General features: G+C 44.7%; 8 protein-coding genes across 8 annotated transcripts; 5 read left to right on the top strand and 3 right to left on the bottom strand.

Moving 5' to 3' along the window:
• Positions 1–491: 491 nt before the first annotated feature.
• I203_102158 (uncharacterized protein) lies at positions 492–1,151 on the top strand (the record flags this gene model as incomplete). Its single annotated transcript, XM_019146663.1, has 2 exons — positions 492–575; positions 681–1,151. 2 exons carry the CDS (start codon positions 492–494, stop codon positions 1,149–1,151), a joined length of 555 nt encoding a protein of 184 aa, XP_019004196.1.
• Positions 1,152–1,825: 674 nt separating this feature from the next.
• On the bottom strand, positions 1,826–2,799 carry I203_102159 (uncharacterized protein; the record flags this gene model as incomplete). Its single annotated transcript, XM_065517037.1, has 7 exons — positions 1,826–1,867; positions 1,959–2,040; positions 2,146–2,217; positions 2,313–2,419; positions 2,527–2,570; positions 2,648–2,695; positions 2,778–2,799. 7 exons carry the CDS (start codon positions 2,797–2,799, stop codon positions 1,826–1,828), a joined length of 417 nt encoding a protein of 138 aa, XP_065373855.1.
• A 1,779-nt stretch (positions 2,800–4,578) lies between these two features.
• I203_102160 (uncharacterized protein) lies at positions 4,579–8,527 on the top strand (the record flags this gene model as incomplete). Its single annotated transcript, XM_019146665.1, has 10 exons — positions 4,579–6,582; positions 6,647–6,717; positions 6,782–7,132; positions 7,205–7,409; positions 7,487–7,562; positions 7,630–7,706; positions 7,772–7,853; positions 7,916–7,989; positions 8,058–8,371; positions 8,446–8,527. The coding sequence occupies 10 exons, from the start codon at positions 4,579–4,581 to the stop codon at positions 8,525–8,527; spliced, it is 3,336 nt and encodes a 1,111-aa protein (XP_019004198.1).
• A 1,805-nt stretch (positions 8,528–10,332) lies between these two features.
• I203_102161 (uncharacterized protein) lies at positions 10,333–14,477 on the top strand (the record flags this gene model as incomplete). The annotated part of the gene is made up of 3 exons (XM_065517038.1): positions 10,333–10,735; positions 10,792–13,497; positions 13,570–14,477. 3 exons carry the CDS (start codon positions 10,333–10,335, stop codon positions 14,475–14,477), a joined length of 4,017 nt encoding a protein of 1,338 aa, XP_065373856.1.
• Positions 14,478–14,938: 461 nt separating this feature from the next.
• Positions 14,939–17,375, bottom strand: I203_102162 (uncharacterized protein; the record flags this gene model as incomplete). The annotated part of the gene is made up of 11 exons (XM_065517039.1): positions 14,939–14,986; positions 15,076–15,336; positions 15,487–15,700; positions 15,871–15,983; positions 16,062–16,196; positions 16,259–16,364; positions 16,427–16,589; positions 16,650–16,740; positions 16,831–17,097; positions 17,169–17,228; positions 17,292–17,375. The coding sequence occupies 11 exons, from the start codon at positions 17,373–17,375 to the stop codon at positions 14,939–14,941; spliced, it is 1,542 nt and encodes a 513-aa protein (XP_065373857.1).
• A 323-nt stretch (positions 17,376–17,698) lies between these two features.
• I203_102163 (mitochondrial 37S ribosomal protein mS23) lies at positions 17,699–18,832 on the top strand (the record flags this gene model as incomplete). Its single annotated transcript, XM_019146668.1, has 3 exons — positions 17,699–18,129; positions 18,233–18,404; positions 18,479–18,832. 3 exons carry the CDS (start codon positions 17,699–17,701, stop codon positions 18,830–18,832), a joined length of 957 nt encoding a protein of 318 aa, XP_019004201.1.
• A 146-nt stretch (positions 18,833–18,978) lies between these two features.
• On the bottom strand, positions 18,979–20,558 carry I203_102164 (uncharacterized protein; the record flags this gene model as incomplete). Its single annotated transcript, XM_019146669.2, has 11 exons — positions 18,979–19,080; positions 19,136–19,154; positions 19,232–19,270; positions 19,328–19,343; positions 19,415–19,492; positions 19,575–19,752; positions 19,822–19,968; positions 20,055–20,131; positions 20,196–20,305; positions 20,373–20,399; positions 20,479–20,558. The coding sequence occupies 11 exons, from the start codon at positions 20,556–20,558 to the stop codon at positions 18,979–18,981; spliced, it is 873 nt and encodes a 290-aa protein (XP_019004202.2).
• A 487-nt stretch (positions 20,559–21,045) lies between these two features.
• Positions 21,046–23,482, top strand: I203_102165 (nuclear distribution protein PAC1; the record flags this gene model as incomplete). The annotated part of the gene is made up of 9 exons (XM_065517040.1): positions 21,046–21,083; positions 21,262–21,427; positions 21,604–21,913; positions 22,081–22,258; positions 22,443–22,539; positions 22,614–22,745; positions 22,813–22,929; positions 23,063–23,380; positions 23,468–23,482. 9 exons carry the CDS (start codon positions 21,046–21,048, stop codon positions 23,480–23,482), a joined length of 1,371 nt encoding a protein of 456 aa, XP_065373858.1.
• Positions 23,483–23,990: the final 508 nt, after the last annotated feature.

A 23,990-nucleotide genomic window follows, 5' to 3' on the forward strand; every position in this document is an offset into this window, starting at 1 on the left:
CGACTCGACCTTGATCACTATACCAATCTTTTATCGCCATCCCATCTCACTTCTCCATTTCGCCTATACTAAAATATCAAGATAAGTACAGGAAATCAAAGATAGATATCCACTTGTTATTTCGCTACTCAATCATTCCGATCAAAGATAGAAATACCACACCCCTTTCAACCCCCGAGAACAAAGGAATTTGGATCTATCTCGACCTTCCAAACACCAAGCTGGGTCTGCTGATCAACGGACAGGCTAGAAGTAGAGCGAGAACGGCGATTCCTGTAAACCTCTAGATATAAATACTTGATCTTTCTACATCAGTTCAAACATCATCAGAAGTTCTGGTCCTTTTTTGGGAAAGATACAAAACGGTCTTTAGAGGAAAAACAAAACTCAGGACATCGTCAATACCTACTTGGCCTTCTCAGCTCATAAACAAGTTACGACTTCTTATCTCATAAGAGTGCAAATCGAGTTACCCAAGACACACACGCAAGATGGCGTCGATGGATGATCTGTTAGCTACGTTCAATCATGATCTTCGTGCTGGACCTCAAGGCAATGATCTCCGTGATTTACATGTGAGTTGATACATCTCCAGTATGGGCATCCATCATCCTTGATACATCAGTCGAATATAAGCTAGATCATCAAACTAATCTCGATATGATATACAACCGTTACAGGCTAAACTCGCTCAAACACTAAATAATCCAATCCCATACCAACATCATCGACCTATCCCACCACCTGCCTCATCAACCTCCTCTACAGGTACAGGAGCAGGACCATTACCACCTCCTGCACCCGCATCATCATGGAACACTCCGCCACCCAATACATCTTTCCTATTCTCTTCTTCCCCACAACCAAAATCATTCACCAAGGGATTCCCCCCTTCCTCTTCTTCCAGTAATCCGAACGTCAAAAGGGAATCAGGATTTTTCCCTACAACTATACCAGAAAGAGATGAATCGTCTCATCAATCGCAACAAGCGAATGAGAATGTGAACGAGGAGAGACCCTATCACGCTTCGGTCTTACCTGTTAAAGCTGATCCGAAGGAGACTAATGGATTCACTGAAGATGCCTTTAGACCGATCTGGGATGGGAAATCGCAAGATCAGTGGAGTGGTTTCAAACAGAAAGGCACTTAGTGGTTAGTCTTGAATGATCTATAACTCGTAAAGGAAGTTGGGACGAGGGAATATATAAAATACAGTGCAGATACACGAGTACAACTTGAAGTTATATAGAGGTATATCACTTCCATCCAGACACGATCATCATCATCGTCAAGCCACCATTATCAAACCGATCATATCAATTCAATTCGGCCGAATCGTTTCTTTTGGAAATCCTCATCTCCCCCATCCTCTTATATGTTACCTCTCAACACACCTATCACTCGCATCATACCACTATCATCACTTCCTCACTATATGTATTCTCTCCGCCTTATCAGCCATTCCTACTCTCACGTCACTTGTCTATAGATTTCTCTCGTAGTGTGTCCACTATTGATCTATCGATTATACTCTACACTTTGGTATATCTGTACTTGTTGCGATAAATGTATGTCTATCAAAATGTCCAGAATTACAGTAACAACGCAGCTCTCAAGCATCTGAAGACCATCATCTACAAGATAACTAATACTGATGCAGACCGAACAGTCTCATCGGTATGCAAACCTCTTTCCTCTTTCTCTTGAATTTTGGTTATGGATGCATTCCTCTCATGTGGAATTTTGAAACCATTGACATACTTATATATCATTCTGTCAAACCAAATCGACCCACTTAACCTGCTGCTCCCTTAGTTTTTGGGATTATACAGCACTCTGTCTGACACCCGCTAATTTATCTGCGGCCTAGAACCACACGACAAAAGATAAAAAAAGTCAGTCAATCACAGAGGTTCTTCATAGAGTAATCCAAGTTTATGTCCAAATTTCGACTCACCCCTCGTATATAAGGTAGAGATAGGAATGTACCTATGAAAGGAGTTTGACGGAGTGCTTGAAGGATGACAGGGAAGAATGAACTGCGTGGGTGTGTACAAATCAATGTCAGCGTTGTGTGGAAAGCGCAAATTGAAACTCGAAGAGATTAATGGACGCAGAGGGAGAGGGAGAAGGAGAAGACTTACCCGAATAAACCGATGAATCCAACGAATTCAATCAATATACCAATTATAGGTCTTTTGAAAAATACCAATAATCTATACGCAACAATACTCATGTCAGATTTGAAGTATTTCCACATATATCATTGGGAGCAGTGAATGAGTGAGCGGAATATAGAATATGTACTCACATCCCACCGAAGAAACATAGTGTACCTCTCCATTTCTCTTTCCTGGAGAAGAAGTAGAACGTCTTGGTTGGACCTATAATCAATGGTAAACCGGATAAAAATAAGATCTGGAAAGATAACACTGTCAGTATGGCAAGGTCGTTGTAGTCATCATATGAGGTCGTAGCTGCTGTTTTGGTGTGAGATCATGAATCAATTAGACCAAAGAACTGACATTTCCTAATGCCAATAAAGGTCCATCGAAGAATAACATTATTCCTATGGATATCACATCAATCAGCTTCAATACATCTTCTACGCACACAATTTAGCTGACTCCCGCTTGTTTGACTCACCCAGAAACTGGAAGAATATACCAAATGCCACGAGGGCAATACCGATTTCTGCGAGACAGACAGGTCAGTCACGCCTCATTTTGGTCGTCCTCCTGATTGTCTGGAGGTCTAAAGTAGGAGTCGAACGCACTTTGACCGTCGCTCAACCACATGACGCTTCAATTGTTTGACAGTCCTTATGCCTTGATGATGATGTTGTAGCAAACAATGCGAATTGTATATGAAAACTCTTTTTGTCTCACAGAATAAACACTAACTACACGTCCGAAGATATCGAGCAACAAGACACGACAACAAACCTGTCCTTTGAGCGGTTGCCACGTGTCTTTGCGTCTGGATAGGCTCGAAAGAGGGGAGTATATCTGGCTGTGCGCGCCTACCCCTCTAGGTCGTCTTCTCTTCCAGGATGTTTTGGTGCCCGGGTTTAACTGACGTCATGTGTTTCTGCCGTGACTGCCTTACCCAAAGAAGGAGAGTAAGAATAACTTACCATAAGCTCGGTCTGAACTGGTGCCGTGTCTGACCATCTTGGTTGCAACAAGGAAAAGTCAGCCGTTGACTTTGATCAGATGACAGGATATGAACGTCCACCCCCAATTCCCCCTTCTTTCGCGCTTGATTCGGAAAACCGGTCGGATCTGGTCAATCATAACTTTATGGATGCAAGGTTTTTATGGTAACACCATCTGCAGTGGCCTTTGCATCAATGATGACTCTTGGATAGAGATTCACGCAAGAAGAAGTCCACCTGTAGCTTGACTCAGCAACAGCAGCAATAGCACACAGCAGCAACCAACAGCTCTCTTTCTCACGCATCTACCACACCCACTCGAAGATTGTCACAATTTGCTTCGCACCTGGAGTAAGTATCCCTGAGTATCCTTTCACTTGGATATTTTACCGGCGGCGGAATAATTTTTTCTGGTTTTCATTACGACACGTATCACATCAGCGTTTCGTCTCCTTTCCTTGGCTCCGCTGCCTTGCTGTGCCGACTGTTCCTTTGGGTTGTTTATACTTCCGCACCAAACCCAACAACAAACGTGGAAAAGTGAATTTATCACATAGCTTACTTAGCCTTCAAGGAATTCAACCATACTTGATACCCCAATTTTACACTTCACCACCCCCCATCATCGCTTACTTGGCATCATTGGTAGTTCATCTTCACATCCTTATGGACAAGGAAAGGACAACCTCGTTTCGTATAGTATATACATTCAAATCCCTTCAAGCTGTGCCAAAACTCAGCGAATGGGTCTTTGAATTTTCGCTTTTACCGAAACATATTTGATTTCGATAGGGTAAAGATCCTCAAGAACCCTTTATTTTGGATTTAGACTGGTCTGTACTCCAGAGACTGGACAACCACGTCGTTCATCGTCACCTTCACCATCACATCATCACATCATACGCGGTCCGTGAGTTTGACTTTTTCTTATACGGTGGCTGCGATTAGACTTTTTATCCCCCCATTGCCAGTCTGTGGAGAAATCCCAGTAGAAAAGTCGAGACTTTGTCCATCTTATACCTCGAACCCAAGGTATCATTTCATTGTTCGTTGTTCGTTGTTCTTGTTGCTGATCAAAGCTCTTACTCTTTGATCCATCAAATAGACACCAACAAAACATCTATTCCCATCAGTCCCATCTGAAAATTTGTAGCACCCACTTGTTTCAGACTAAAAAGATCAACCAAAATTGTATCGATAACTTATCTACCTTTTACTTTTCTAATCTCCAAAAAACGACCTTACCTACGATAGACCATCGACGATCTTTCCACGACCTGTTAAATATAATCTCATCACGAAGTTTTCCACACATATAGTTTCAGTCTCAACCAAAACTAACCCCCATCGTCACTCTCTTATCTTGTCACACAATACCCATTCCCCTCTTTCTCGTTGCAAAATCCAATACTTCTCCACCATGTCGATACCCGACAATCCTTTCCAAGCTCCCACAACACCCCAAGCACCAGCGCTTCACATCGAGACTGATGATACCTCACATTCGCCCACGAGCAACCCCAACGGCCTCGCTTCTCCCTATTCTCATTCCAGTTCCCCCGGTCAGCTAGATGCTTCCCCCCAATCGGCCACCGTCTCTCCTCCCGCAGGACCTTCTCAGGCCACAACGGGCGGTCTTGCGCCTCCTGAAACGGGTACAAAGACACCAAAACGTCGTGTACAATGGACCTCGGACTCACACATTGTCCAGCTTCATCCCTTGCAACCTGTCCCGCCGTCGCCTCATCAGTTGGATGAAGGAAATCTCGAACAATTCCGAGACGCCTTGGAAGCACATCGTACCGGCTCGATCAGAAGACACAGACCACCAAGTTCACTTAGTAGGCAAAGTAGTCTAGATGGGAGTGAGGACAGACAGGGAACTGAAGATGAAGATTACGATTATCGATTGGATACCGATCCTCCTTTAGATCGAGTCACAAGTCAAGGCTCCAACCCCGAGGAATTTGCAGATAACGGTATGAGAGAACATGTACCTACCTACATCGATCCTGGAGAGAGAGATGGTCTACCCAATATTCCCCAGGTGCCAGATCAAGATGAGAACCAACGAGATGCTGCTAAAGATCTCGTCAGAGCTCATACGGGCAAATGGGGTGTGCTTAGAAGAAGGGTCAAAACATCCGGTAATGTCAATAGGGCTTTTGGAAGTGGTCGATCACACGGTGTCACCACTGCTGTACAGGATCCAGAGAAACCTCAAGACAACGAAAGAGCTTCTCAAGATGCTTTCGCAGCTAGATATCCCGAACCTCGTCGACCTTCTCTTGCTGCTTTATCCCATGGTGGAGGAGGAGGTGGTGGTGGTGGTCCAGGTATGCCAGGAGGCGCATCGATCTTATCTTCCCTTCTTGCTTTGTACGGTCAACAAGATGGTATGCACTCCGGTACCACTTCCGCGGCTTCTTCAAGACCCAACTCCGATGACGAGGACTCATCTGAGGATGAGGCAGCTAGGAAAAGACGTTCTGGGGAAGGTCACCATAAAGGCATGAAAGGTTTGATTGGCTTAGGCGGCAAAAAATCAACTTCGAGCTCCAATTCCAATGGTACTCCTGCTGGAGAGGTAGTCATTCACGATGAACACCACCGAGCGTCTATTACGGCTGAGACGGCAGGTGAACCATTGGCTCCTCAACCTTCTCGATATTCCAACGGTGAACGACCACCTCCTTCACCTGGCCTTACAGGATTCTTCCAACGTGCCAAAGAGCAAATCCAATATCATCGACCAGACGCAGCCAAGTCCGGCGCAGGGGTGTTCGGTGCACTCATCCAAAATACTGCCAACCTCTCCGGAGCAGCAACGCCAGCTGGTTCTGCCCTTGCTCCCGCAGCCAGACGACCGGGATATCAGCTCAATCGTTATTCCGCACCGAACCTGAACCCAGAAGAAAAAGTTCAAAATTGGAGACCGCCTTCGCGACCTTCTTCTAGAACTGGATCCAGACCTACCTCCGTCCATTCTTCAACAGCAGTATCGAGAGATGGTGAATCCCCTTCGCAAGATGATCTGTCAATTAAGAAAAAAGCTATATCCAGTGATGATTTAGTTTCCATGAGAAGATCAGAAAACGATGATTCTTCGTTGACTTTGAGTTCGAAATATCAACAATCCGGACAATCCCAGTATGGAAAGAAGAAACCTAAGGCACCATTGAAATTGGATTCATTAGCTGCTCTACCCGTCAATGCATTGAAGGAAGGTGGTAAACAGATCAAATCTGCTGAGAAATGGTTATTGAGTGCTGCCAAAACTCCACTTGGTACTCCACCTGAAAAGGGCGGTCCCGATTATTTCTCCAGGCCTCTCACGGAAGAGGAGAGAAGAAGGAAGGAATGGGAGGCGGAGAAGAAGAGAAGAAAGAAGGCTAGAGAAGCTAGGAAGAAACAGGAGATCTTTGTAAGTGTTTTCATTAATACGTATGTATTAAAGCGATGATGTGCTGATGTGATGTGAGAAATAGATCATCCAACACGTCGCTGCTATCTTGGCTAGACAGCAATTCTTGATGAAACTTGCTAGAGCATTGATGATGTGAGTCAAGATATATCGGTATCGTCAATAGTGATGTGAGTCCGCTGATATTTGTTGGTGATAGGTTCGGATCCCCTTCTCACCGACTTGAAACCCAAATCCAAGCTACTGCTAAAGTCCTCGAGATCAACGCTCAGGTAGTCTACATGCCTGGAACAATGTTGATTTCTTTCGGTGACGATGCTACCCATACGTCCGAGACCAAATTCTTGAAGCAAGCTACCGGTTTAGATCTCGGTAAATTACTTGCCACTCATCACCTTTATTGGAATGTCGTACATGATAAGATGTCTGTGGAACAGGCTTCAAAGGATTTAGATGTACTTATGACTACACCTGTCTATTATAATTGGTGGCAGACTTTGATCATCGGTGCGATGTGTTCGGCTTTTATCACTGTCATTGGTTTCTATGGGTAAGTGTATCGCTTCTCATGGCTATCCCAAAGCGATGATCATTTGACTGATATCTTGTTGTAATACTGCAGATCATTCGTGGATGCACTCATGGCTATGCCCCTCGGAGCTTTACTCGTCGGTGTTCAAATGTTGGCTGCCCGAAACGACATGTTCTCAAACGTATTCGAAATTGCCATCGCGACTGTCATTTCTTTCGTCTCTGCTGCTCTCGGATCCACTGGTGTGTTTTGCTATACCGCGCTGGTCTCCGGTGGTGTAGTGTTGATTTTACCTGTAAGCGAAAATTTTGGTTATTTGGTCAACAGATCGTGTACAAATTGGACTGATGTGAGTTCTGCCATGATAATTAGGGTTACATCGTACTCTGTGGTGCTCTGGAACTGGCTTCGAGGAATATCACTGCCGGTGCGGTCAGAATCGGTTATAGTGAGTTTGCCCTTACCTGTACATATCCCAGAATACCTGATGTACTGATCAATTTCTGCAAAAACAGGTGTTATCTACTCCCTATTCTTGGGTTTCGGTATTTCGATCGGAGCGGTCCTCTATGAGAAGATTACCGGTAATGATGTAAGTGGTTCATGAGTGATATTGATTTTGATCGACTATATTCATGTTCGATTGTCGTGGAATAGGTACTCAATGCAAGTGATTATACCTGCTCTAACACGCACGGTAGTGCGCCTTGGTATCAAGTCACTCCCTCTGCCCTATGGTGTAAGTACTGTTGGAGTCATACTCGACCCCGAGGCAGTTGACTGATCGGTTGGGTGCAATAGATATCTTATGTTGTCCCGCGTACTCATTCTTCCTTTCGTTGAGAAATCAACAACCACTTTGGGCCAAAGAACTGGTACGTCTCTATGTCACCCGCCCTACCCTTGTATGCACTGAGCTGCCTTGCTGACTGACTTGTCACAGCCCATCATGGTCTTAGTCGCCGTAGCAGGATGGTCAAGTAATCATTTCTCATCGTTGGCTTTCCCGGGTCGATCCGACATGACCTCTGCCATCGGATCCTTCGTCGTTGGGACTCTAGGAAATCTTTACGGTAGAATATCAAACGGGTCGAGTTTCCCAGTGACAGTCACTGGAATATTATTCCAACTTCCCTCTGGTCTATCCAATGGAGGTATCTTCAACTTCGCAGCTGAATCTTCGGATGGATCGTCGACTGCTTATAGCTCTGGATTCAGTGTGGCTCAACAGTTGGTTAGTGTTGCTATTGGATTGACGTGAGTTGCATGCTGGTCATACCGTCTACCATTGGTTTCATCTAGCTGATTTTAATTTTGACGCGGGGTGACAGTGTCGGTCTGTTCGTTTCTGCTGCTGTAACTCATCCTTTCGGAGGAGGTAGAAGAAGAGGTGCAGGTATATTCTCTTTCTAGAGACGTCTCGAGTATGCCCTTTGTTCCGTGATCTATCCCAGGATCTCCTCTAGCACTGTCAAAACATTTGAATTCCATGGAAGACACACATAAACAGGAACAAGGATAAAAGAATTTCTGCTTATATTTGTGGAGTAGATAGGGCGTAGAGGAAGAGAATATAGAACAGGTAAAGAAGTTCACAAAATCAAATCAACCAAATCTGTATATTGATAGATATAGAAGTTTGCTTTAGATAAAATCGGAACAATGTGTCTGCGGATGGACAATCTTAAATCTAAATCCCAAGTCCTGCCTTCATTTTAGATCAATGAAATTCTCTTGCATAGCATCGGTTGACCATGTAAGGCATACCCACTTTGAGTACCGTCCCTTCCAATATGTCCACAAAGTCCATTCACACATACAGCTCATACAGTATGTCACATACACCTTGGTGAATCTGCCATATGTGGACAAGATCGTTTTCAGGTGATCAGACAACGAGAATCGCATCATGCATCATACATCATGCATCATTTATGCTGCGCTACGCTGCAACAGCAAGTCCATTACTTTGGTATAACTCTTAAGCTACTCCTGATCGATGGAGGACAAGTGTCCGAAACGATAGGAAATTATAAAGTTACCCTTAAAAGACATGTCCTAGTAGTGAGAGGGACAACGTCGGGACAACGTCATCACACCGTATGTAACTGTAGCTCTCCGGCTCAGGGTTCTAAACTTCTCACGTTCCTTCACCTCGCGAACTGGTAATGTACTCGTACTCGTGCTGGCATCGAATCGTGATGGCATGATGCTCGTACACTGTAGTCATATCGATCGGAAAACAACCCATACCAAACCACCCATGGCATTGTATCTTATTTGCTGATGGGGTTGTCTATCTCTGTATTTCTCACAATCTGTACTGTATCGATCAAATCTCTATTTGTGTATACATAACAACCAACAACATCAACGGGCATCCTGCAACTTATAGGGCATCGCACCAATACTTAGACGATCCAAGGATTCAAGTAAATTCTTCAAAGTGCAAGATATCCGCATTGATTGATACGCATTATCTATCTATCTTTCGAAAAGATATCATCCATCATATACCAGACTTCGGACACTCACAGGTCGAATCGATGATAACTTGACCACGCCAGATAACCTACCTGCCTTGAAGATCGAAAATTGTACTAGTGTTACTCTTGTGGGAAGGAAAGGAAGGAATCATAACCAAAGTGTCAAAGCGCAGGAACAACATACCTAACACAACCACAACCACAACGGAATTACACATGGTTTAGATGATCTGCTGGGTTAGAAGACCTTGATCAAGATGAAATCACCAAATAAGAGGGAAGATCTCGAGGCTAGATATGATGTAGTACTTGAGTGTGAGTCTTATCGTCTGTTATGATCATTCACTCAGATATCACTCGGTACTCTCCCCCACTTTTGTCGGAGTTGTGTACTTGTTGTTGTGTGTATGTGTCGATCAATTGAGAGTGAAACATGAACATGAACATGGATGAACATCCTTTGACACGATCTAAACACGTTTCACCCGCATTTCAATACCCTCTCATCGTCATGGATATCATCATCATACACACATCTCACCTCTTTCCCCACTTCCCATCTTCCTCCCTTGCATCCCCATCCCCATCGTCATCTCACTCTCGCTCTGACCGCGTCGCCTCTCTTCTCTCTTTCCATCTATATAATCTCACATCTACTTTCCACCATACTATCTTCTCCCCTTCATCTCGATGTCTACCCTCTCACCATTAAACCCTCACTGACAACCCGTTATGATCATCATCTCATCAATCCACAATCCACCACTCACTCCACCGCCTGCCTCACCCAAATCGCATTTCGTATCTCGTACCGATCGACTGCGACGATATCTATCATTCGATTCCGTCATCTCCTCCAATTCACCATTGTACTTCCCACAACCAGTCCCAAACTTGGAACTTCATTCTGCAGCTGCAAGTGGCAACGTCGGACTAGTGCACTATGCTCTCACACATGGTCAACCTGTCAATTCGGTCTTACACGGCGTACTGCCCCTCCATGCTGCGTGCTCCGGTGGCTCGGTCAGCGTAGTCCGAATGCTGATTGAGAATGGCGCGGATGTGAATGCCCCTAGATTACCTAGGAGGTATAGTGATGGGAAGAAAGGGACGGCTCCTAGTGTCGGTACAGCAGGTGAGTACATACGTCGTATCTCTCCCAAGCGAGGTCTGAATGTGTGCTTTTCAAAGGATCGACACCACTACATTTCGCAGCTGCCAATGGTCACGCTCCCATCGTTCAGATGCTCCTCGCGTCCGGTGCAGATCCCACCAAACCCGATAAGAACGGTAATACCCCGGAGGACCTCGCTGCTATCAACGGACATGACGATGTAGTTCGGGTCTTACATGTCTATCATCACCTCCGTCATCAAGATGCTCTGAACGATCCTGCAAATTCAGATAAGGCTGAACCCTCTTCTCCATCCGGCTCGACATCCCACCTACCAGACGACGATGATTCCAATGTCAATATCGGACACGCATGGGGCATCGGGTCTAGAAAAGGGAAAGAAAGGGCTTTCAGCTTGACAAGCACAAAATCTGAAGGTGCAGTCAAGGTCAAGAAAAGCTTGGAAGGCTTGTTGAGGAGGGGATCGAGGTATTCTGCTGGAGGGATATCGTCGATGTCGGACTATAGGAGCGTCAATGCGAACGATTCACCGAGATCAGAAGCTTCGGGCTCAATGCTGGGGAATACGATACCTAGAATATCGACGGTCAGTGATACGTCGTCGATAAACTCAGATCAACTCCAATCACCTGTCGACATCGATATTCCAGGATCGCCTGCACCTCAGAAAGGGGACAACACCCCTCTGGGGCAGATAGATATCGGAACTCCAGGTCAAAGTAGTCCAAGGTCTTTGACGAGGGTGCTGAGTGGTCAGTCGTCGAATAGTAATAGCACATCGATAGTTTTAGGATCACCACCTAATTCAGCAGGTATCACTCCACCACAACGAGGTCGATTGAATTCAACATCCTCCCATCGACCTACTTTACCTTCGATATTGGAGAAAGCCGTTCATCCCGGTCAAGCTTTTCGAGCTGTTATGCGCCATCATACTCATGACAAAGATCAAAAGGATCATACAGCCCAATTCTCTCCTGACCCATCTTCAGAAGATCAGGTAGCTCACGAACACGATAGCTCATCTCACCATTCATCAAGTGGAGGATTTTTCAGAGGCAGGAAGAAATCACAAGATTCAGATATCAAGAAACAGAGTCATGGTCATTCACATAAACATGGTTTCAAGGGTTTATTCAGACGAGGCCATTCACCACCCTCAAGAAGTCCTAGTCCACCTATGAAATCTGATAATGCTAAACCTATAGCTGGTGAGGAGTTAGAAGAGGGGATAGCGAGGTTGAAGAGGGCAAGTCTCGAATTGGATCGACATGGTCAAGTCTCGGTCTCGGATGCTGGAAATATTGATGCCGTACAGGATACTGGTATTGATCCTGATGTAATAGGAGCTATCAGTATAAATGATGATCAAGATGCCACACCTCAAGCTAGACAGATACCTTTCTCTGCGCCCGTCACCAAAACCAAATTCTTCCCTGATAGTCCGACTGGTCCTCCTCGATTACCTTCGCGAGGCAATGACGTCCCCAGCTCTACTCCCTCTTCTCCCAGTATATCACATTTCAATAGACCCAGAACGGGAAGCGAGGTCATCGCCCCCTCGCCGCTAGCGAACGAATGGGCTCACGACGAAGATTCAGATTCGTCTCTCCCTAGAGCTGGTATACGTCGAGTGCAAACGGAGATCATCAAATCACCTACATCATCTTCACCTCTTTCTCCTGAAAGCGATATCACCAGTCCAACCTCTCCGACGGGGTCGAGACGACGTTCAGCTACTCATTCTGGAGGACTACCACCTCCTACCTTGTCGACTATCAACAAAGGATTGAATCCTCCCAAAGTGGCTGGGTTGGGCTGGGAAGGAGATGTCGATTTGAGAAAGGTAGCTGCGTCTGAACTGATCAGGCGAGAAAGTCAGAGAAGACAGGCGGAAGTTGATAGCGAGATGGATGTCGAGGACGAAGAATACCACGATGCGCTTTCTCCTGCTTTCGAACCTTTAGATACCAAGTCGAATGACCAGGAAGATAACGATAGTACCCCCACACCTCAATCCGGTGTCATTCCGGATGATACGACTTCGACTGAGGATGAACAGCAAGGAAGATTACGTGGTGAGAGCGTCGGTTCATTGACTACCGAGTCATCTCGTCTATCAACCCCACCTGCACTTTCCTCTGCGCAATTCCGGATGACGTCAATTAACGATGATCCTGAAGAATCAGCTAATCGAAGACCCTCATCTTATGGACAACCAACCACTGTAGATGGTCGACCGCGTGGTAAATCAGTTTCGTCAATCTCATCAACTACGTCAGGAATGGGATATTCATATGCTCAGTCTACGTCTACACCTCCGACTTCCCTCACTACGCCTTCTGCACTCTCGCTAGCTTTGGTTTCAGGTTTCCCACCTGTACCAGAGGATGAGGTTGCCCATGTTCCACCTACCCACCGAAGGACTTTGACTCAACGGACTATATCTTCCCATGCAGAAGCGAAGGAAGTCGTCAAGCAGAACGAGAGTGATATTCTTCAATTAGCTCAACTCCCACCGTCTTTGGATTCTAGTCGTAGTTTGGCTGAACAGTTGGCTGCGTATGGTGAGAATTATGCGATCGAACGACAGTTTGCTGAGATTGAGAGAAGGTCGAATACTGGGCTTACACCTACTGGACGGAGTGAGGACGGGGAGAGCTTTTTCAGTGCGGAGAGCTCGAATAGAAGTTGGGGGTCTAGTAGAAGTTCTGAAAGAGAGAGAAGGAGGGTCCCTTCGGGGAACGTCACAGGTCTTCAGCGTAAGCTGCTTTATTTACAAGTGCCCCTTCGATCGATGGAAGTAAGCTGACTTTTAAGAAATCGGTTTTTAGCCCGCGCAATATCCAATCCCAACCCTCTTGTCCCACTAGTCAGTGTGGATGCTCCTCGATCGTCTTTACCGTCCATCAACAGCATATACGATAAGCGAGCGGACGCGTACAGGAAACACATGGCGACATTAAGTTCCGTTCAACCCTTGTTATCTTCTTCCTCTTCCACTCGGCATGCTCAGACAAGAGCTAGACAAAGAGCAGTATCAGCTCAGGAAAACTGGTTGAACGCTAGTCGTCCGTCTCGTCCTGGTTCTTCACATAGTATTATGAGCTATACTACGGCGAACGAACTTCCAAATCCAGAAGAAGGAGAAGAGAGGATCAAATACCCTCATATCACGAATCCTCTTCCGGTAGTTACTAATCCAGTAACGGGACAGCGACCTAGAAAGTCCTCTGGAGGAGCAAGTGCGACGGGTCATACTTTACCTTCTTCACACCGACACAGATCTACTTCTGCTTCAGCTTCCATTAATAACCCTCCGCCAATTGCAGATATCTTATCTACACGATATCAGGGTATGAACCCCCCTGCATCATCTACTGTTGGAATTGGCGGCGTCGGTAGATATAACGCAGCTCCAATTGGATCGTCAACACCGTCCTATCTAGCTACGACCTCTAAACCCATTTCAGGTATCAATAGCACTAATACCGGTACAAATCCCATGGGAATATCACCATACGTATCAATCTTCTCTAATCGATATCAACCTAAAGTACCTCTCAATGACGATGATTCAGATGATGAGAATGACAATACTCGTGAATACACTGTCATAGAGAATGATTGGAGAGGTGGACATGTAGTTAGACCGGGTGAATTGGGTCTGGGTTCGAGTACCGGCACTGGTTCCGAGGGAGGGAAGAAGAAATGGGGTTTGAAGAGGTTAGGTAGGAAGTGATTGGTCTAGTCTGGCGCATCACTCAGGAGCTGGAGAGTGAGCATTCGGTTGATGGATCGTTCTCGTTTGTATCGTTCATCTCATGTTATCTTTTATCTATCCTTGATTTAATCTATCGTATCAATTTGGTAATTATGTTGTATCCTTCAATGTACGGACAAACGGTGTATCGTATGGATCTTGACTCGAATTTTTTTTTCGTTCTCTTGTAGTGTTTAGTATCTATACTTGTCAGATCTTTGGAAAAAAGGAAAGAAAAGAAAGAAATCAAGTATAATGGATTGACAATGCGAATGTGCGAATGCACGTATAACAACATGAGAGCAAAGGCCATGGGACAGTGTCATTCAGGTTATCACTATGATTCGTTTTTAGATAGCTCATTCCTCATGCTTCTTCTTTTACATTATTATGCATATCCAACTCCAACATTCATAATCTATGGTACTACTCCTTCCTCTCTACGCAGTCACCTTCTTACCTCTACTAGCTTCATGCATTGCATATTCCTGTATTACACGAAAAGAGGAGAAGAGTCAGCCGCTACATACTTCTCAGCGGATAGTATATAGCGATGCTATGAAGCACTCGAACTCACCTTTGAAATCAAATGACTAGTCTTCTCTACCAAACCCAACATCTTTGAAATATCATTTGACCAACCGTTCAAAATCTCGTTGGTCGATTTCTTATTTTTGAAAGTGACTATACCATTTGGTCTATCGATTCTTGCGTAGATCGTCTTGTCCGTCACTAATTTACATAAAGTCTTTTCTGTCCGGGTCGAAGGGAGATCAAGGAGTTCTTGGAGTCTTTGGAGGGTTATACGTGAGTAATAGGTTGAGATGACTCTTATGTTCTATATAACAAGTATGGAATATTTAGCACATGAACTTGCTTCGGAGTCGTGTTCTAGGATAGGAACATGGGTTGAATCATCGCATATAGCGCTGATTTTTCTTGCGACGTAGCAGATGATGTCAGGTACAACGCGCGATTCCACACTCACATGCTCTGTGACCCTCTTGTGCAACTCTTCCCACCTTACTTGTCCAGGATTATCAATCTCCTCCGATTTTTTACCTTCCGCTTTAATACCAGTCTTCTTACCCAATGTACTTCCCGAGGCGAATATGGGAGATTGACGTAACGTCGGGCCGTAGAGCTGTTCGATACCTGACCATCGCATGAGCTCTTTCGTGACGAAGCATTTGACCAGGTCGCTGCGAAACAGGTCAACGGATGTCAGCCCCTGCCCGTATATCCAGTGATGCCGAAAGATGAACTGAAAGCAGAAGAAAAGATGCAGTGTGATTGTTGAAGATTTGACATCACGTAAGGATCTCTTGCTGAAACAAGGAGTCGGAATTCGAAAAGCAGTACAATTACTCACAAGTGTTGAGGTGCTTTCTGTAAAGCCGGATCGGCGTATAACTTGTGTAACATATCGGATTGTTCATTATTGTGCGGAGCGAGTACAACGTAGATCATGATGTTCTCCAAAACCTGTGACAGTCATTCACAAATGGTCAGCTGAAAAGGTACAACCTTTTCGTATATCGGAAGACCAGAGATTCAACCCACGTTCAATTCCTTTGCTGGATCAGCTTTGACTTCCTCTGTGTCCCATACTTCCTGATATGCCGAACATGCTTCCAGGTATTCGTCATCTTGTAAAGCCAGTTGAACCATTAAATCGTAATATCGAAGTTTGATATCCTAATTTGCCAAATTTGATATGAGTTGGATGATCGTATTCCGATCTGCATCGAACAGCTCACTTGACTATCTTTGTCCTTCAGATACACTCTGTTGATCTTCCTCGAACCTACTCTGACTCTCACCCAATTGCCCCTCAATGATTCTAATCGCATTTGTTCGAGAATGCTACACACAGATTTAGAGATCAGCTATGATAGTTCCAACGAGCTATGATTCAGCGGACATACAATTCGGTCTTTTCCCTCTTATGCATAGAACTATAAGTCTCGACCTGGATATCTGACATCAAGTCTGCTGCTACGTCGAGGTGATCTTTGGCTGTCACAGGTTCAGGTTTGGGCTTGTCTTCGTCAGTGGTAGTTGAAGTGGAAGGAGCGGGAGTGGTTGACGCTATTGAGATACAAAGATATAAGGTTACTTGTTGAGTTAGAGAAAGGCGCTTCGACTCACATGATGATTCTTTGGGTGCAGTCTCGGATAATTGTTCATGGTATGAAGCTAACATGACTGTTAATCTTGCTCTGGGCAATTCGAGGTAGATCTGTAAGATCGATTGCGTTCGTGTGATCAGCTTAGTCCGATGATTCGGCGAAGAGTAACAAAGCTGATTGTTCAAAACAACGACACTGACCTTTCCTTCTGTGATATCCCTCAGAGTCTTTACCAATTCCAACCATCTATCTTTCCCACCGTTAAACTTCCCTTGATCCTTCTGCGACTTGAGCGCAGGTAACCAAGTCATAGCTTCATCTACCATCCTCACAACGGCTTCCTTCAGCTGACCATGTTTCTTCGATAGTATGGTCAATTGGGCATTCAACAGGTCGAGGTCCGATTGTTCCCAGCATAGTCGAGTGAGGAGGGTAAGCAAGCTAGCGGTAGATGTCATATCTGCGGCCTACACTCAACAAAACCATGGATGAGCTATGTTCTCCGCTTCTAGGTGAAGGAGGGCGGTGTGAAGCTCACATTTCGAGTCTGTTTCTCTAATAATGATATTCGATCGACAGCCTCTTGTAATTTACCATTCTAGATACATTAATATGTCAGCTTAATCAATTCACCATGCTCTACAAGATCTGTCGAGCTCACCTTGGCGAGCTGTTCTACCTCTGGCTGCAAGGCTTTCACCTCTGCCGTAAAGTCTCTCTCCTGTTTCCTCTGGTTCAATGACATTGTGCTTGATTATATGCAAAGTGAGGAAGAGGTGGGCTGCTATATGCTATGTTCAGTTGAATGATCGAAAGTCATCGTCTAGACGCGACAGCGTAAGTGTACTCATCCAACCTCGAACATCGTCACTGGGGAGTGTTGCCACGTGGTTGTCTCGATGGGATGATGGATTTCTGATAATTTATCCCAAAATGTCAAGTCACTCACACTCGAACACTTGCTACCCCATTCCCTTCGTTGTGGTCTGCATCTCAAAAAGAAATCAACCTATATACATGAATACTCTCTAATATCCCAAGCTGATCAACATTCACCACTAATTCAAAATGCGACGAATCCCCTCTCAAGTACCTCAAGCAGTCTCTCGTCTACTCCAAGGCAACGTAATCTCCCAACCGCCAACATGGTACATCCCCGTCCTATCCAATCCACCTCCCCAGTTGCCCCCAAGACAAGTCGTACAGCGCAAACGACCCATTTCACCCTCTGATCGATCGAACGAAGACTTGTCGTATATACCTCCAGGTGAACTCGAGAGAAGAGATAGATTGAGGAAATATAAGAGTAGGAAGCAGAAACCTGAAAGGATCGTTTACTTAGAGGATAAGATCCGAAGACAGTTCTTCAAAGATTTCCCATTTGAAGCTTTAAGACCGATCTCGCTAGTAGAGGATCAGGAGATCGATGAGAGCAGGAAATTAGATGGTGAGAGCTGGGTGAAACTGGAACAGAGAGGAGAATATCCCACTGTAGAAGAGTGAGTCGACAAGCTATATATATCACACTACGAATCTATGTCTACTGTTCATCATAACCGAGCATTTCACTTTGAGACAAGCTAATATTTCTTGATATCACAGTACGATCTCTTTCGTACTCAATGTCCAACAGACACGTCAGATCCCAATCTCCGAAGCTTACGCAATTGCGACTGGGGAATTCATATCCCTTAGAGCAAGACATGAACAAGCTACTATAGCTGCTGAGATTGAAGCTAGACAGTATGGTGCGGAATTCAAACCTGATGCTTTTGTGAGTCATCCATTGGCAGTGATCCCATTAACCATGCTGGACAAGATACTGATCACTTCATTTCAATACCGTAGGAACGCCAATTCAACCTTGAAAGCAAATCCTTATCATCCCTTATCCCACCTTCTTCCACAAGATCATCAGATTCAACTAAAATCAAATACCGTAAACAGCCAAGATGGCAATGGTCCAACACCATCCCTTCCTTCGCATCTGGCAGTGGCAGTAATGAATTTACGGGTGGAAAGAGTTATATGGAAAATTGGAAATTACCCAAACCACTAGAAACGTCTCAAGGAGCACGACAGAGTGAATTGCTGAGCAGTATACCTCAGATTGAGAGTCCACAGGTCGAAGCTGAGGATACTAGGGGACAGGAAGAAAGTGATTTGGAGTTCCTACAGGCCGTTTTGGGTAAGAGATCGTAGATCATACATGTCCATGCATTATTACAAACTTTCACGTCACTTATGACTTCACGAAGGAGTGTACAAACAGTTGATTCAAATTAGATTCCAAGCGAAAACAGATACGCTTATATGGTAGAACGAATGGCAGAACGAATGGCTGCTCTTTACAACTTGGCTTTAGATTTCAAGGGAGAAGACGGATTACCAAAAGGTGCGAATTTAGGGATACGTTTTGCCATGACAGCTTTCATAGCTTCCGTTGTGTCCTATAAGGGCCATCAGCACACACAAGTCATCGGTTTAAGATTTTACACGACTGACTACTGATTGTAGCATTGAACTGAGACAGCAGAACTTTGATCAGCCTCGATCACATTCTGTCACTCGAGACATCCTGAGCTGCGGTCGATTACTCACGCGTTCCATATGGCTGTGTATCTCAGACCTTGTTCGATACTGATAGAGGTATATGGGTAAATAGAGTATCGCTGCTTATAGCCTTACAACACTCACGTGTGATCCCTTGCGTCTATAGCATAGGGGCGCGATCAAAAGCATTAGCTTTAACCCTTTGAAATCAAGGTCCGATTTGATACTTACGATTGATCAGATGTTTCGTACCTATGACTGCTATAGGACTTTTGGAAGCCATCACCTTGGCCATTTCGACGGCAGCGGCTATTCGAAAGAACAATCATCCAAATTAGCTCCATAAGCCTTTCATTGTACGATTAGCTATTATGCCAAATCGTTGACTTACCGATAACTTCTTTCCCTCCATTCCCAACTATATCACTTATAAATCCCAATTCCTTAGCTTCAGAAGCTCCGAACTTCCTTCCAGTCAATGCAAGTTCCTTCAACTTCGATTCGTTACCTGTGATCTTAGGTAGACGTTGAAGTGTTCCTATATCCGCTGCCAATCCAACATTTACTTCCTACTCCTCACGACTGTCAATCAGCTTAATGCCCTAAACTTGATGGGCGCATGTATAGACTCGACTTACGAATATACCGAAAGTCGTATCGCTACTTGCTGTCCTGACATCACAAGCTGATGCTAAGTCTATAGCTAGTCCAACGGAGGTACCGAACATTGCGCATATGATCGGTTGACGACATCGTTCAAGGGAGGTAATGGCATCTTGGAAATCCTATGAACACCAATCAGGGAATTAGTCGAGTATGACTCGTATATATGCGTAAGCTGCATGGTGGACGGTTAGGGATGTTTACTTACTAGAACATGATCACGAAGCTGGATAGCTTTCCTTGCTGGATCCAAAGCAGGTGAATTCAGCTCGGTTTGCGAATTTACTATATCGATTCTTACCGAGGTCAGTATCAAGTGGGTAGATCAGATAGCATGCTGATCACTTACAGTCCAGTCCAGCTGTAAAGACCTTGTCTAAAGCTGAGGAAAGAACCACTACTCGAATTTCAGGCTTATCTGATATTGTATCGACGATCGTTCGCAATTCCTTCCACATACTGTCATCAATTTAGTCAGCTAAAATCGATTATCAAGGTAGTCTGGAGCAAGAAATATATTCCTTACTCATCACTGAACGCATTCACTGGAGGTCTATGGTAATCAGTATCATTATATCTATCAGTATGATTATCCTTTATCAGACAGATCCGGTGATATGGGATATATATACCTGTTGAATTCAAGCAACACTACCCCTTGACATACTTCACTCGCTCTGTGATACTTCCCACGGAATCTCTGTATATCCATGTTGACTCGTGTCCGACCGTTATCAGGAGAGTGGTAGATGAATGTTATGCATGAGAATGAGAATTGAAACAAAAGCTATGTATGAGATGCATATGTGGATGAGTGTTGTTGTGTAATCAGGAAACGCGGGGTAAACTTTGGAAATGTTGTATACGACGTGAATTCGAGCTGAAAGTGGACGTGCCTCTTATTGCATCCATCGCAAGATATGAAGAGATAACCTTTCCTTGTCTTTCATCATCTTTGATACCTTCACTTTCGACCTGAGCACATAGACGACATCACTCTCTCTCAGACCAGACAGAAGCGATCCACACAACAGACGGATCGACGGTTCACCACTCGTCAACACTGATCATCCTTCCTTCCTTACCTTCAACTCGACGTTGATATCCACACATAAATACGACCATCGAGCCAAAAAAGTCACTGGATATTCGACATATACAAATAAACAACCTTACGGGGGCTTGACTTTACATCGAACATGTCGAGCCTCCTCTCTGAACGACAGAAAGATGAACTGTATGTCGGATCATCTTTCACTCTTTGCGAGTTGAAGTTGCTGACTTTTCCTTCCTCGTTCTTTGTCCTTCAATAACCATAACCATAACGACAATCATCGTATTATAACACCGACCAATCTTCAACTTCTCATCGTTATACGAATGCAAATATAATGCAATGTAATTGTATAACATAGACACAAGTCAATGCTATCGTACCTCCATTCAGCAGGTCTACACGATTCCTACGAGGCTCTAAGAAGAGAGACGGACAATGAGGATTTCCAAGTGGATGATCCGAAGGCTAGATGGGTGGGGCTCTTGGAGAAGAAATGGACTAGTGTGATAAGGTTACAGAAGAAGGTGAGTAATATATCTTCCATTCATGGTCCATGTTTTTCTGTTATTCTGGATAGAAACTATGGGAGAAAGTAAATAGGATTTTGTCAACATCATGACAATGGCGACCTTTCCATTACATTGTTCTACTGTTCCTCTACATCGTAATCATAGCTAATTTGTTCATGTCCCACCCACAGATAATGGACCTGGAATCACGCAACGCCTCACTCCTAGCAGAACTCGCTTCACCCCACCGAGCATCCTCCTCATCCTCATCTACCTCAACACCCTTCATACCCCGCGCTCCAGCCAGACATACCCTCACATCGCATCGAGCACCGATAACCAAAGTGGCCTTTCATCCCACATGGACTGTGTTGGCTAGTGCGAGTGAAGATTCGACAGTGAAAATTTGGGATTGGGAGTCAGGGGAGATGGAAAGGACTCTAAAAGGGCATACGAAGAGTGTGGGGGATGTGGATTTTGATTCGAAGGGCGGGTTGATGGGTGAGTTAGACTATGCCAGGATGAGTTGAGACTATGGAATTCTATTGGAAGGAGGGTGTCCAGGTCTTGGGAAAGTCCGTAAGGTTGACATGCGTGACGAGAGGGTGGTCGAGTAGAAGGAAGACGTTATGAGAACAATCATGCTGATTGTCTGAATATCAAAATAGTGACTTGCTCCTCAGACTTGACGATAAAGCTCTGGGACACCTCAAACGAGTACACAAACGTAAAGACATTACATGGACATGACCATTCCGTATCGAGCGTACGGTTCACGCCTGATGGGGAGAAGTTGGTATCGGCAAGTAGGGATAAGACTATAAAAGTATGGGAGGTTACTAGTGGGTGAGTGGAACAACATATCAGGGGAAAAAGTATACCAATTCGTAGAAAAGGGCAGAACATACGTGAACATAGATTGGTAGAGGAACCATCAGTTTCTTTCCTCAGAGTACAGATTACCGAGATGAAAGGAACAGAGCTTCTACACTCCGTCTGGATCTCAGCTGACCGTATCTGATACGCTTAGATACTGCGTAAAAACCTTCACAGGCCACTCGGAGTGGGTAAGAGGAGTCGTTCCGTCAGATGATGGGAAATGGTTAGTGAGCTGTTCAAATGATCAGGTGAGTATTCTCTCTTCCAGTCAGCTACGCTTTTCAAGCATGTCGCATCACATAGCTGATATTGTCCGTAATAGACATCACGAATATGGGATTTCTCAAGTGGAGAAACCAAAATGGAACTGAGGGGACATGAACATGTATTAGAATGTGCGATATTCGCTCCTGTCAATTGTTATCCTGCTATAAGGGAGTTAGCAGGTCTGGTGGTGAGGTAGTATAATCGCTTCGCACATTAGAGGGACAAGCAGCTCATTGATTGACTGATGAATTCAGAATCCGCCGGCTGGAGATAGTCGGGCCAAGTCGCCTGGTGCATTTGTAGCTACTGGATCGAGAGATAAGAGTATAAAGTTGTGGGATGCAATTTCGGGTCAATGTCTACGGACGTTTGTGAGTGATTCACCTTCATTTCCCTTCGACTCCACAGGAATCGACATTAGATCGACTCAGTCAATACCACAATGAGGTCTTTGTTGGTCCTACTTCTTCGAGGCGAACATCACTGATTTACTCGCTCTTTCAGGTCGGCCACGATAACTGGATACGAGCCTTGGTATTTCACCCTTCAGGAAAATTCTTGTTGTCTGCATCAGACGATAAGACCATCAAAATATGGGATCTGGCCAATGGACGATGTACCAAGACGATAGATGCTCATGGTCATTTTGTCACTTCGATGTCGTGGGGAAGAGCTCTGATAGGTGGTAATTCGACAAACAGCGAACCTGTCGTCAATGGCGATTCGCTACCAGGAGGGAAGAAGAAGGAAGAGGAAGGTAGTGGGAGTGGACCAAGGAGGATAAATGTTTTGGCTACGGGTAGTGTGGATCAGACTGTCAAAGTGAGTTTCATGTTCATACGGCTTGATTATTGTTTTAGCTCCTGTTCAGCGAGGGAGATGAGCTGATGTTCTGAGTATTGATGATAGATATGGACACCATAGTTCCGCATCGCTTACCTCCCTGATTATCTCGCCTTGTTAGTTCAACTGTATATCCTGTGCATAATTCATATCTCATATACGTACAGTACCCTGCTTAGATGATGCCCGATTTTTTTCCTTCTCACATATTGGTATTTTACTTCATTTTAATCTGATCTACAACGACTGTAGTAGTTCGTTTGTTAGGTTTTTGTTTAACGAAATGATTACGCATGAAATACTCCTGCAACTGATTGGCATTTCCCTTCTTCCCAATAATCCCTCCGACGTTCGTACCAGTGTATCACTCGTACACCTTCAGGTTGGAAAGAATGCATCGTGATGTCGATGCATGAATATGCTGTATATGGAAAAGAAGATTTGCCACATGTGAGTGATGATACGAAAGTGGAGGTTGACTAGGTTCGAAGTTGCAGATTGACCTCTTGAGTACTCGGATATCCTCATGTGTCTCCCATGTAGATTCGATATTTCCTTGCTCCATAGCGCAGCGCAACAGTGTCAACTC

Source organism: Kwoniella mangroviensis, assembly GCF_000507465.2.
Source record: "Kwoniella mangroviensis CBS 8507 chromosome 1 map unlocalized Ctg01, whole genome shotgun sequence".
Classification (NCBI taxonomy): Eukaryota; Fungi; Basidiomycota; class Tremellomycetes; order Tremellales; family Cryptococcaceae; genus Kwoniella; species Kwoniella mangrovensis.